Below are 13,860 nucleotides of genomic sequence, written 5' to 3'. Positions count from 1 at the left end.
CCATCTCCCACCTCCAGATTATGGCGGACCTCCTGTATTCGCTGGGGTTCACTATAAATGTGGCAAAGTCACACCTGACTCCCTCTCAAACGTTGTCTTTCATCAGAGCTGTTCTGGACACAGTGTTGTTTAGGGCTGAGCATCGAGTCCAGGATATTCAGGTTATGATACCAATGTTTCGTCCTCTATCCTGGGTTTCATTAGACTGACTCTGAGGCTGTTGGGTCTGATGGCCTCCTGTGGGTAAATCATGCCAGATGGCATATGCGGGCTCTGCAGTGGGACCTGAAGTTCCAGTGGGCGCAGCATTAGGGAAATCTCTCTGACATTGTCCAGATCTCAGAGGGAACTGCAGAAAACCTGCAGTGGTGGATTACGAACCGCAATTGGGTCAGAGGCAGACTCCTCTCCCTTCCCCACTGAGACCGGACAGTAGTGACAGATGTATCTCTTCTGGGATGGGGCGGCCATCTGGGAGAGGTGGAGATCAGAGGACTCTGGTCTCCGGCAGAATCCAGACTCCACATCAATCTGCTGGAGCTCCGGGTGATTCAGCTAGCATTGAAAGCATTTCTTACCTCTGTCAAGGGGAAGTTAATGCAGGTGTTTACAGACAACAACACCGCAATGTGGTACTGCAACAAGCAGGGCAGGGTGGGGTAGTGGACCCTTTGTCAAGAGGCCATGCATCTCTGGACATGGCTGGAACTGCACGGCTTTACCCTGGTGGTTCAATACCTGTTGTGTTCTCTGAATGCCAGGGCCGGCTAACTCAGCCGTCAATGCCTAGCAGATCATGAGTGGCATCTCCATTCAGGGGTGGCGCAAGGACTCTTTCAACAGTGGTGAGAAACTTAGTTAGATCTGTTCACCTTCAAGAGACGAATGTGCAATGTCAGCAGTATTGTGTGTTGGATTTTCCAGGGCGGCAATTGCTCAGCAATGTTTTTCGTCACAAGTGGAGCTCAGGCCCTCTCTGTATGTCTTTACGCCCATCCCACACCTGCCGAGAGTTCCCAAGAAGATCAAGAATGACCAGGCCCAAGTAATCCTTGTGGCTCCAGACTGAGCAAGGAGAGTCTGGTATCCTGAGCTTCTAAAAATGAGCATCAGTCCTCTGATCAGGCTGCCCCTTTGGGAGGATCCTCTGTCACAGCAGCAGGGGAGAGTTCTCCACCTGAACCTGTCAACTCTACGCCTTCATGCCTTGAGATTGAGCGGTGACAGTTGACAGGCTTTGACATTCCTCCTGAGGTCTGTAATGTTATTTTAGCACCTAGGCATTCCTCCACAAAAATGGTGTATGCCTGCTGTTGGCAAAGATTTGTAAAATATTGTACAAATGAGTCTTTAGATTCTCTTTCTGCTTCTCTCTCTGATGTTCTTCTTTTCATTCCATCCCTTACAAGCAGGGCTCTGCACTGGGCACTCTTAAGTACTATCTGTCTGCTTTATCTACTTTTCTGCAGCTGCCTGACCAACTATCGTTATTTGAGTCCCCTATTGTAAATAGGTTTCTAAAAGGGCTTGTACAAATGTTTCCACCTTTGCCCTTCATCATGTCTCAGTGGGACCTGAATTTGGTTCTTACATTTCTGATGTGTGCTCCATTTGAGCCACGTCATACGTGTCCCCTCAGGATGCTCACCATCAAAACAGTCGTTCTCGTGGTGATAACATCTGCCCGGAGGGTGAGTGAGCTGCCGGCCTTGTCATCGAAACCTCCATATCTCATAATGTTTCCTAGTAAAGTGGTGCTTCACACCTGTGCCTTTTTCCTCCTAAAAGTGGTGACCCCATTTTATGTAGGACCGACTGTCGCCCGGCCCACATTCTTTGCTCTCTTGCATCCTTCTAAGGAAGAGGAGTGACGCCACAGGCTGGACCTAAAAAGAGCATTGTTGTTCAACCTTGATCACACAAAAGAGTTCCAGCTGGACGACCAACTTTGTGGGATTTGTAGGAGCAAAGAAGGGTCGGGCAGTACAGAAACAAACCATTTCGTACTGGGTCCTTCTCTGTATTAAAAATCTGCTACATGCTGGCCATAAAGCAGCCTCCTGAGGGCTTGAGGGCCCATTGCACAAGGAGTAAAGCTGCGACCACAGCATTAGCTCCCGACGTTCCGGTCCTGGATATTTGTCAGGCAGCAAGGTGGGCATCATTGCACACATTTGCAAAACCCTACTACCTGGACAGCCAGGTATGCGGAGATGGGCATTTTGCCTGTTTGGTCCTGCAGGACTTCCTAGTGAGAAAATTTGTCTGCAGCCCACCACCAGTATGGTATGGCTTGGGTATCTATTCAAAGGTAAGGAATCTGCAGCTAGAAGTCACATTTCCTATTAGGAGATCACACTTTTGGAAATGCAAATCCCTTTGTACCTATGGGCCTAGCCCCTTCCCCCACCATACTTACCTAGTAAGGGGTGCATATGTACTGCGCTCCTATGCCCTTGGGACGAGTGAGTATACTACATGGCACTGTAATAACTGCATTTTGGATGCATTTTTGAAAATTGCACCTGGGTATCTTCAGATTAGATTCAATGGCAATAGCATTTCCTAAATGCCCCTTTGACATTTAGGAAATGTTATGTACACGTGCTTAGGAATTCACAAATAGGAATTCCCTATTTGCGATTTTCTATTTTGGTACTTGCAAAACGTGATTTCTACTGGGTAGAAATTGCAGTTTACGACCCCACAGAGCCCATTTGTACATTTGGAAAGAGTGTTTTGCATTTCCTAACGGGTCGAAATTGCATTTCAGACCATTATAAAATGTAAATAACTTTTGTGCATATGGGCCATAATGCCTTCGTCACACCACATTGCCATTACTGCATTTACTACAGTTAAATGCGGCATAGGACACTAAGGGAAAGGAAAGAAAAATTCTACAATACAAAATGAAGTCTCTGTATGCTAGGCAATCTCTTCTTGAAGCAGGGGCCTGTACTACGGATTGAAATGTAGTATGAGGCCCAGAGTGCAATTAGACTAGGGAAGCTCTGTACCTGCGTGACTGATCTCCTTTCCTCTTCAGCCCCAGCGTTTCTGTAGTCCTATCTGTCCCAAACCCTTGAAACACATGCTATTGTTTCTGCCTGGAGTCTTTGTAGTCCTGATGTGCTCTGCTTCTCTATCAGCTTGTAGTTCTGCTTGTCCCCTGCTTCTTTGTTGGTGTACATTTGCCTGTGCTGCACTCTCTTATGTGCATTCTTGCCGGCCTCCTCACTACGAGGTAGTAGCTCAGTCCACGCTCATTTATCAGTGTTTGGCTCTGCATCTCTACCGTTCCTTTATCAGCATGGGTCTGCCTGTTGTTTGCTCCTCTACCATTTGTACTTGACCTGTGCTTAACTTGTCAATCTGTGTGTTCTCATGCCTGTTTTCAGATTCTCTTTCTTGTTCTGTATGTATTCATGCACAAAATGATCTTTGGTCTGTATTCCCATTCCAGACGTTATCACTGCAGCGACAAATGATGGAAAACCTGGTGATTGCTAAAGCAAGAGAAGAAACTGTATCCTTTGTTGCTATGGGAGCAAGGTTTCTTATAGTGTTGGGGCCACAGCGATGGAAACAGGGATGACAACGCAAGGTTACTAGATTTTCCTAGCGATTAGGGATGCTATGTTACAGTCAGGAGGTTTTGTTTCACAAGTCATTGTTTTGAAGGGAGTTGGTGCAGTTGAAATCCATCCATACTACAATTCTCAGAATGCATTCGCTTGTTAAAGAAAAGCAGGAGAATATAGAATCCCTGATGGTATGGCCTTAGCTATATGGATAATTGAACAGCAGGCACAGGTTTTTAGGGTATTTCTTCTATCCGTAATGTCAATCGTAGGTGGTCACTCTTGGCCTTCTCATCTCCTGGCACTATCAACTTAGTCCATGATGGGAGAAATACTTGCAGATATATGAAACCACTGTCAGTTACAATGGGCAGCAATCCAACCCTTCCATTTTCACCCACTGCCTAAGGTGGGCTCTATCTAGAGTGGAACAAATTAGTACTGACCCTGCTCCTCATGGGGACCATCCATTCCAACTTGCCCCTCCAGATGGGAACACAAGGAGCCACAGACTGGCTTCGACCTAATGAGGCCTCATCACTGTCCGCTTAGTTGCCTGCAGGGTCCCTGCTGTAGCAAGAGCTGGGGTGTGTGATGATTTCCATTGTGGTTACACAGTTGCTTTACTTGACGTAATGCGTAAAAAGAACATTTTATTATTTTCTTTTAAGGTTTTTGCTTTAATGAATCTTGATTTATGATATGCATGCAGATCTTTGCTGGCAGTTAATAGCTCACTGTGCCAGATTATTACTTTAACTTTTGAACTGCACAGTAACAAAAGGAGATCTGTGATAAAATCCGTATCCTCCTGAGCTAGGCACATAAAATACTGTTCTGTGATCTGCACAGTACATGCTCTTTGCAGCAAACATATTAACCGTTTGTTCTACCATAGATTAATCAAAACTGCTACTAGAAAACACTCAGATCTCTTTCCAACAGGTACGTTAATCACCAGAGTTATCTTGGCACTTTTATTGTTGCCTGAAAACTGTTGGATGTACAAGAAACTCTACAGTGCTTTTAAAACTGATGCATTGCTACAAAACCGGCTGCCAGTAACAACAGCGGCCCCCTCTCTTCCAGCCTCTTGGGGAAACGCCCCTTGCCCAGCAGCGCCAGTTGGGCCTCAACCTCTTTGAGGGAGTCAGGCGTTCAGTGTGATTGTATGAATTTTAGAGTATAGGGATTTAGGAGTTCAGTGTAAGGTCCTGTTTTTTTCAAAACTTGCCTTTATTCCTACAATGAAAATATGTATTTTTCGCAGTAAGTGTTATCTATTTGGGGCATTAAAACTTTGTAGAAGGTTAACCCTGCTATAGCTTCTTGCAGCATATTTATTATGATAAACGATTCACAGATAAACATTTTTGTGCAAAACCTGAGAAAAAAGTTTACCTGTGGTTTGCACATTCTCTTGAAACACTTCAGCAGAATGTTAATGTAGGAGACGCAAACAAACATTTCGAAAGCAGTAAACAGATCGTTATTGTTTTTTTTATTTGTTTATTCACCCCATCAACATGCCCATTTGTACACCTGTCCGTGTATCAATTGAACCAAATACTCAGTCACTAATTCCTGCATCCATCTGTATTTATGCCTGTGTGTGTTGTCTGTCTGTATGTGTGGGATCTGTTTCTGTGCTTAGCATACATCTGTTACTCTTGTCTGTTTACTTGTCTGTCTTTGATTGTAGATGTGCATTGCTTTGTCTGCATCTGTATGCATGTTCCCCTGTTGTGTGCCCTATCCCATGCACTGTACAAAATGCCAACAGGTGTGTTTCAGTCTAGACCTTTCACAAAACGTCCTAAATCTGCCTTCCAATGACTGAGCAAAGTGAGTGAGAAGAAAGAACTTTGATTGCGTTACAGTTCTTCGATATCACCCAGCACTCTTCATCTGTGTGTCCCTTTGCATTTCAAATAACTGTATAAAGCAACGTAATAAGTTTACGCCTCCAACCTACCATCTGGCCCACCCGCCAACGAGCTATTTTTCTAAAAAGAAAGTAAATGGAGTGTTCAGGCTCCACATTGCACTAAAAGTGAAATCTGGGTGCAAAGTCAGAGCAGCGCTTCTGTGGCCTCTTGGATCATGTTTAGGGGACAGGTGGGGCACGTAGTGTACTGCTGAAGGACACTGTGTGGTGTCCTCTGTATGTCCAGTTCGCTGCATTCTTCAAGAGGGCCACGTTCAGCATGTTCAGAGAGTTTGGCCAGTTCAACCTGTTACCTTCTGAAAAGAGTGAAGATGCACTACCCTGGGACGGTGGTGGTGGGCAGTGGATACATGGGGGTGTCCTTCAGCTTTATTTTAGTCAACGACTATGGCTGGTGACTATGTGATGACTAGTTCCGTAGCATTCATGCTGAGCGTCATCTCATCGATCGTGCATTGCTTTCTTGAGAGCGTTTGACACTGCTTGCCCTGAAAGGTTCTCTGTGTTCAGACTGACCACTGCCTCCTCAGGTCCAAGTAGGTTAGAATGGTGGCCAGTTCTAACATGCACATGTGTCCTGGCTGCCCGTGTTTCCTAGGTACTAAATAATGTGGACTGGCTAATCATGTGGTAAAGGTTTGTCTTGTTTAGGTTCCTAAAATAATTGTTTGTTCTGCACATATTTAAGGAACACACATTTTAAATGGGAATCAAGGTGCTGTCTCTGAGTATGGCCAGTCCACCGTTTCTAAACACAAATTACTTGCTGCCCTTGTGATGCTCCTGATGACACTATGACCTTCTGCAAATCATATAATTTTCATTTGTCTGCTAACACACCTGACAAATACTGGGAGTGTGTTTCTGAAACACTGCAGAAGTAATGGGATATTTACTTTTCTGGAGTGACATGATATATTTATCGGGCACTTTGCTTACTTTGGGTGTTGACTAGAGTGCAGCAGGGTTCAGAGCACTAAGCTGTAGAATGTACAGAATGGGTGTGGTATTAGCTGAGTATGTTCTCACTGGCACAGTCCCAGCCTTCTGTAAAGAGAGGATCTTTCTGATCTGATTGGTTGGTGGGCACGGGTTGCCCAACTCCTTCGATCATCCCAAAGAAGGAGTGCTAAGAAGCAGGCTTAAGTTGCCAGTATGAAGTGCTTTTCAAAGTAGTGAAGATGATGAGGCTAAAGAAACAGTACCTTCAACCTGCAGTCATTGGAATCAGGGCTGCTCATCCGGACATTTATGACAACATGCTCTTTTAAAATTTAGCATTTTGGGCTACGTTTGTGCTCAGCAAAATAAAATAAATAGGTCTCATACCCCTCCCGCTGAATTTGTATGTACATTTTCAGTACATTCCTTCGCATTGTGACTTTGTGGAGCACAATCCATACTGAATGGTGTTACAAAACACACACAAATGTTATTGTTTTCCAAACAACAACGAAAATAAAACCATACAGCTTACTTCAGATCAGCCAGTCCTGAGTACTTACCAGCGCATTGTGTTCCAAACTAGAATTTACTGTATTCAGACCAGGGGTGTTTCAACTCTTTGTGCATTTGATATTGTAAAATATGTTCAAGCAAATGCAGCCATCATTTCCCTACCCAACACCTTTAATATCTTCAGAACAGTTCCCGCCATCTTCGGGTTCGATAAAAGCTCGTAGTATTTGCTCACTTTACAGGAGGTTCTCATCCGACTTTGCATCACTAGTGACATTCGCTTCTCCGCTGCTAAACCCCGTTCACACTGCGTGGCAATCATTGAATCAAATACGTTTCTTAGCCGTTCCCAAATTTATATCACGTTTTCTGGGTTTTACTTTTTAGGGTTAAGTCCCAAAATACAGTCGTGCGATATGTATTCTGTTTAATTTCCTACAAGCATTCGTATCTGTTGATCAGCACACCCTTGAAATTTGACACTACCTTGCATTTCCACACCATGTGGATTAGGTCTGTACCAGCCCCTTTTTTATCGCGGACGTCTGCCTCTTATCAAACACTGCTAATGGAATTAAGAGGGTGTTTGTCTCCTTCATTGACTCAATAGAGGTTTGAGTGGTGTATTTGCACTTGAGTGATGTTTCTTTTCACTCTTAGCCTCGCCGCAGGAACACCAGAATCAACAACCGCGAGTATAAAGAAGGCTGTATCTTGTATCTTTTCCGTTTGTTTCATGAAATACTCGGTGTCACCGCTTTGATTTTATTTATCTTATTCACCCTCTTCCCGGGAGGTCCCTCAACAGGATGGGTGAACATAAATCTATATATGTGCTTTTAGAGGGCAGGAGCTGCAGGATGACTGCAGATGTACGAGGTTTGAGGTTTGAGCCTGTAATGGAGCCAGGAATTGACTGAACATAGACTTGGGGGTTTCTGTAAACTAGAGCACAGACGGTGAAGAATGGTTCTTAAAACAAGTGCATCAGGGTCTGGGCCTGGAATAACCCTGCACAGAGACTGAAGAGGTGTTCTTAAAACAAATGCACCGGGGTCTGGGCCTGGAATAACCCTGCACAGAGACTGAAGAGGTGTTCTTAAAACAAATGCACCGGGGTCTGGGCCTGGAATAACCCTGCACAGAGACTGAAGAGGTGTTCTTAAAACAAGTGCACCGGGGTCTGGGCCTGGAATGAGGCTGCACAGGGGCTGAAGAGGGGCTCTTCAAACAAATGCACCAGGGCCTGGGTCTGGAATGTGACTGCACAGACGGTGAAGAAGGGTTCCTAAAACAAATGCCCCATGGCCTGGGCCTGGAATGTGGCTGCACAGAGGCTGAAGAGGTGTTCTTAGAACAAGTGCACCGGGGTCTGAGCCTGGAATGTGACTGCACAGGGGCTGAAGAGGGGCTCTTCAAACAAACGCACGAGGGCCTGGGTCTGGAATGTGACTGCACAGACGGTAAAGAAGGGTTCTTAAAACAAATGCACCAAGGTCTGCGCCTGGAATGTGACTGCACAGAGGCTGAAGAGGGTCTCTTCAAACAAGTGCACCAGGGTCTGGGCCTGGAATGTGACTGCACAGAGGCTGAAGAGGGGCTCTTCAAACAAATGGCCTGGGCCTGGAATGTGGCTGCACAGAGGCTGAAGAGGTGTTCTTAGAACAAGTGCAACAGGGCCTGGGCCTGGAATGTGACTGCACAGAGGCTGAAGAGGTGCTCTTCAAACAAATGCACCAGGGCCTGGGTCTGGAATGTGACTGCACAGACGGTAAAGAAGGGTTCTTAAAACAAATGCACCAGGGTCTGCCCCTGGAATGTGGCTGCACAGAGGCTGAAGAGGGGCTCTTCAAACAAGTGCACCCGGGTCTGGGCCTGGAATAACCCTGCACAGAGGCTGAAGAGGGGCTCTTCAAACAAATGCACCAGGGTCTGGGCCTGGAATGTGGCTGAACAGGGGCTGAATTAGGGTTCCTAAAACAAGTGCACCAGGGTCTAGGCCTGGAATGTGGCTGCACAGAGGGTGAATAGGGGTTCTTCAGACAAGTGTGCACCAGGGTCTGGGCCTGAAATGTGACTGCAAAGAGGCTGAAGAGGGGCTTTTCAAACAAATGCACCAGGGTCTGCGCCTGGAATGTGGCTGCACAGATGCTGAAGAGGTGTTCTTAGAACAAGTGCACCAGGGTCTGGGCCTGGAATGTGACTGCACAGAGGCTGAAGAGGGGCTCTTCAAACAAATGCACCAGGGTCTGCGCCTGGAATGTGGCTGCACAGAGGCTGAAGAGGTGTTCTTAGAACAAGTGCAACAGGGTCTGGGCCTGGAATGTGACTGCACAGAGGCTGAAGAGGGGCTCTTCAAACAAATGCACCAGGGCCTGGGTCTGGAATGTGACTGCACAGACGGTAAAGAAGGGTTCTTAAAACAAATGCACCAGGGTCTGCACCTGGAATGTGGCTGCACAGAGGCTGAAGAGGGGCTCTTCAAACAAGTGCACCAGGGTCTGGGCCTGGAATGTGACTGCACAGAGGCTGAAGAGGGGCTCTTCAAACAAATGGCCTGGGCCTGGAATGTGGCTGCACAGAGGCTGAAGAGGTGTTTTTAGAACAAGTGCAACAGGGCCTGGGCCTGGAATGTGACTGCACAGAGGCTGAAGAGGTGCTCTTCAAACAAATGCACCAGGGCCTGGGTCTGGAATGTGACTGCACAGACGGTAAAGAAGGGTTCTTAAAACAAATGCACCAGGGTCTGCCCCTGGAATGTGGCTGCACAGAGGCTGAAGAGGGGCTCTTCAAACAAGTGCACCCGGGTCTGGGCCTGGAATAACCCTGCACAGAGGCTGAAGAGGGGCTCTTCAAACAAATGCACCAGGGTCTGGGCCTGGAATGTGGCTGAACAGGGGCTGAATTAGGGTTCCTAAAACAAGTGCACCAGGGTCTAGTCCTGGAATGTGGCTGCACAGAGGGTGAATAGGGGTTCTTCAGACAAGTGTGCACCAGGGTCTGGGCCTGAAATGTGACTGCAAAGAGGCTGAAGAGGGGCTTTTCAAACAAATGCACCAGGGTCTGCGCCTGGAATGTGGCTGCACAGAGGCTGAAGAGGTGTTCTTAGAACAAGTGCACCAGGGTCTGGGCCTGGAATGTGACTGCACAGAGGCTGAAGAGGGGCTCTTCAAACAAATGCACCAGGGTCTGCGCCTGGAATGTGGCTGCACAGAGGCTGAAGAGGTGTTCTTAGAACAAGTGCAACAGGGTCTGGGCCTGGAATGTGACTGCACAGAGGCTGAAGAGGGGCTCTTCAAACAAATGCACCAGGGCCTGGGTCTGGAATGTGACTGCACAGACGGTAAAGAAGGGTTCTTAAAACAAATGCACCAGCGTCTGCACCTGGAATGTGGCTGCACAGAGGCTGAAGAGGGGCTCTTCAAACAAATGCACCAGGGTCTGGGCCTGGAATGTGGCTGAACAGAGGCTGAATTAGGGTTCCTAAAACAAGTGCACCAGGGTCTGGGCCTGAAATGTGACTGCAAAGAGGCTGAAGAGGGGCTTTTCAAACAAATGCATCAGGGTTTGTGTCTGGGATGTGAGGGTCCTTCAAACGAGTGCACCGGGGTCTGCATCTCGAATGTGACTGCACAGAGGCTGAAAAGATGTTCTTCAAACACGTGCAGCAGAGGTTCAGTCTTAAGGTGACTGCATACAGACTTGAATGGGAGGGGCTGGACATGCCCTCTGGATTTGAGTGCACACAGGCTAGAAAGGGGTTCATCAAACATGTTCATCGGGATCTGAGCCTATAGATTGGAGGTGAGTGCACACAGGTTAGAGAGGGGGTTTGTCAATCATATCCGCCACAGTCTTTAGCCTTTTAGTCAGAGATGAGTTCACAGGGGCTAGTTAGAAGGCGGTTTGTCAAGCATGTTCACCAGGATCCAAGCCTTTTTGTGTGCACGCTGGCTAAAGGGGGGGGTGTCAAACATGTCCACCGGGGTCTGAGCCTATACCTTGGAGGTGATTGCGCACAGGCTAGAGTTGGTTGGTCCAATGTCTACAAGGGGCTTAGCATGCAGGTGAGTACACACATGCTACATGGGTTCAGTCAACCATGTCCACCAGGGGCTTAGCCTGAAAGCCAGGAGAAGAATACACAGGGTTTGTTAAACATGTCCACCCAGGGCTGAGGCTGCAGGACATTGCACGTGGGCTCGATGGGCTTGTCAAACATGTCCACTAGGGAATGAGCCTGCAGGAGAGTGCACACTAGCTACATGGGGTTAGTCAAGCATGTCCACCAGGGGCTCAGCCTACAGACAGGAGGTGAGTGCACAGTTGGCTAGAGGGCATTCTTCAAACATTTCCACCAAGGGCTGAGCCTTGAACCTGGAAGTGAGTGCACACAGGATAGAGGAGGTTCTCCAAACAAGTCTACCAGGGGCCGAGCTTGCAGCCTGGATGTGAGTGTACACGGGTAAGAAGGGCTTCTTCAAATATGTCAACCAGGGGCTGAGTCACCAGATTGCAGGTGAATGCCCACAGCCCAGAAAGAGGTTTGTCAAATATGTCCACCAGCGGCACTGAGCCTGCAGCCTTTTGTGAGTGAACACAAGCTAGAGTGGATTTTTCAAACATATGTATCAGGGTCTAAGCCTGTAGTCTGGTGGTGACTGTACAGGGATGGGTGGAGGGGGTCGTCTATCATATACACCAGCATGAAAGTGACAGAGGCCTGAGGTGGTTACTGAAATGCGGAACGGGCTGAGCCTGTAGACACGTGTTTTTAGAGGAGACTGGGGTTCTTCAAACATGTTCACTAGTGCCTGAACCTGAAATGTGAAACGAAATACAGGGTTCTGGGGATGGTGGTGGTAGTGGTGGTGGGGTTCTGCAAACAAGCACCAGGTCAGCATCTTTGAAATGATGACACCCAGGGACTTCAGGGGAGGCCTAAAATATTCACCAGGAGCTGAGCCTTTAGCCTAGAAGGCAACTACGCACATGGGATTAAGCACATTCTACATACTTGTACACCAGCAGCAGACCTACGACCTGGAAGTGATGGCACACGTTTTTCAGGGGAAATATACTGACTTGTGCAGTGGGGGGCAGTCTGGAATTGACTGCACACAGGAGCTTGAGGGGGCTGTAGGAAAGTCCCTTTTTCTGGCATGGTTACCCCAACATTTTGCCTGTTGTTATTGTACTTAGACTGTTTTCATTGAGATCCTGCTAACCAGGATCTCAGTGATTGTCCTCTCTCCTCTGAATTTGATTGTCTTGGTACCCTTTAAACCCCACAATTGGCATACTGGTGTACCCCTGTAAGTCCCTAGTAGATGGTACTTAGGTACCCAGGCCATTGGCCAGGAGTGCCCTATGGGCTGCAGCATACATTATGCATTATGCCACCCATGGAAGCCCATGAAACTGTGTCTGCAGGCCTGCCAGTTGCAGCCTGAGTGAAAAGGAGCATGCACCCTTTCACTGCTGGTCACTACACCAGGTCACTGTAAATCACCCGTATGGTAGGTCCTTCAAGCCTTAAGGGCGGGGTGCAGACCCCCGAGTGTGTGTGCACCCCTGCGAAAGCAGAGGTGCCCCTACGAACTCCGGTTCCAATTCCCGGGACTTTGTCAGTGCGGGGAAGCCATTTTAGCTGTGTACTGGCATAGGTCACTACCTATGGTCCAGCTACATTATGGTAACCTGAACCTAGGCACCTTTTGTATCAAACATGTCGAATTCATACCCCAATACTGATGCCAGTTTTGGTGGCATGATTCCATGCACTTTGGGGGCTCCTTGGAGGACCCCCCAGTATTGCTCCTACCAGTCTTTCAGGGTCTACAAGCAGCCCACGCTGCTGCAACCGCTCAGAGCCATTCTGCCCTCCTGCTGCTTGACCAGCTCAAGCAGGGAAAGGCAGAACAAAGGATTTCCTGTGGGAGAGGGTAACAACCTCCTCTCCCTTGGAAATAGGTGTTACAAGGCTGGGGAGGAGCAGCCTCCCCAGACCACCAGTTTGCTTTGAAGGTCACATTTGGTGCCCCTTTGCATAATCCAGTTTGCACCAGTCCAGGGACTCCCAGTCCTTGCTCTGGTGCGAAACTGTACAAAGGAAAGAGGAGTGACCACTCCCTTGTCCATGACCACCTCAGGGGTGTTGCCCAGAGGTCCCCAAGGTGGCCACTTGATTCTGCTATCTTGAAAACAAGATGGGCAGAGGCCCCTGGGAGCGTCTGACTGGTCAGGGTAGGCAGATGACATCAGTGATCCCCTCTGATAAGTGACTACGCCCCTTTTTGGGCTATTTAGGGACTCCCTTGCCAGTGGGTCCCCAGATTGCAAGACACCACCAGAACTCCTCTGCAACAGTCTCTTTTGCTCGTGGCCACAGGAACCTATGCTGGACTTCACAAGAACTGTACAAGACTACAACCCAGAGACAACCTTTCCTTGCAACATTGTTTCCGCTACTGTTGGCAACTTGCAACATTTCCACAGCTGTACATCCTCTTGGATCGGCAAGACTTCAGCTGCACCAAAGAAGCAAGAAGGAATCTCCCTTGCAGTGAAGGAGTCACTCCCCTGCATTTGCAGGCACCCAAGGCAATGACGTCCGGCTGCTGAGATCTGCTGTCCTTTGGACCTGCAAAGGTTCTCCAACACAGGTGGTGGTTCAGAGGTGTCCTCTCTGCCTTCTTTCCAACTGGGGAGACGGTAAGCCCTTGCCTCTTCCTCCTAGAAAGAACCCCTGTGCACCACGGCCATTGCAGCAGCCAAGGTTTGTTGACTTCTGCTCCGAGGGATCTTCAGACGGCAATTAGCCCCGGCCTGAGCTCTACCTCTGCAAGGACAGTCTCCTCTCTGCTGCTC

The 13,860-nt window shown here is 48.0% G+C and overlaps 1 protein-coding gene across 1 annotated transcript in view; it reads left to right on the top strand.

Moving 5' to 3' along the window:
- The window catches only part of VPS9D1 (VPS9 domain containing 1), a 372,961-nt gene that overhangs the window by 102,782 nt on the left and 256,319 nt on the right, over positions 1 to 13,860 (top strand). Inside the window, exon 6 of the mRNA XM_069216666.1 lies at positions 3,467 to 3,529. Coding sequence (XP_069072767.1) covers positions 3,467 to 3,529 — 63 coding nt within the window. The remainder of the gene's footprint in view (positions 1 to 3,466; positions 3,530 to 13,860) is intronic.

The sequence above is a fragment of the Pleurodeles waltl genome, chromosome 12, assembly GCF_031143425.1.
Source record: "Pleurodeles waltl isolate 20211129_DDA chromosome 12, aPleWal1.hap1.20221129, whole genome shotgun sequence".
In the NCBI taxonomy this organism is placed as follows: domain Eukaryota; kingdom Metazoa; phylum Chordata; class Amphibia; order Caudata; family Salamandridae; genus Pleurodeles; species Pleurodeles waltl.
The sequence above is the reverse complement of the archived record's forward strand: the minus strand, read 5'-3'. Positions and strand labels throughout refer to the sequence as shown.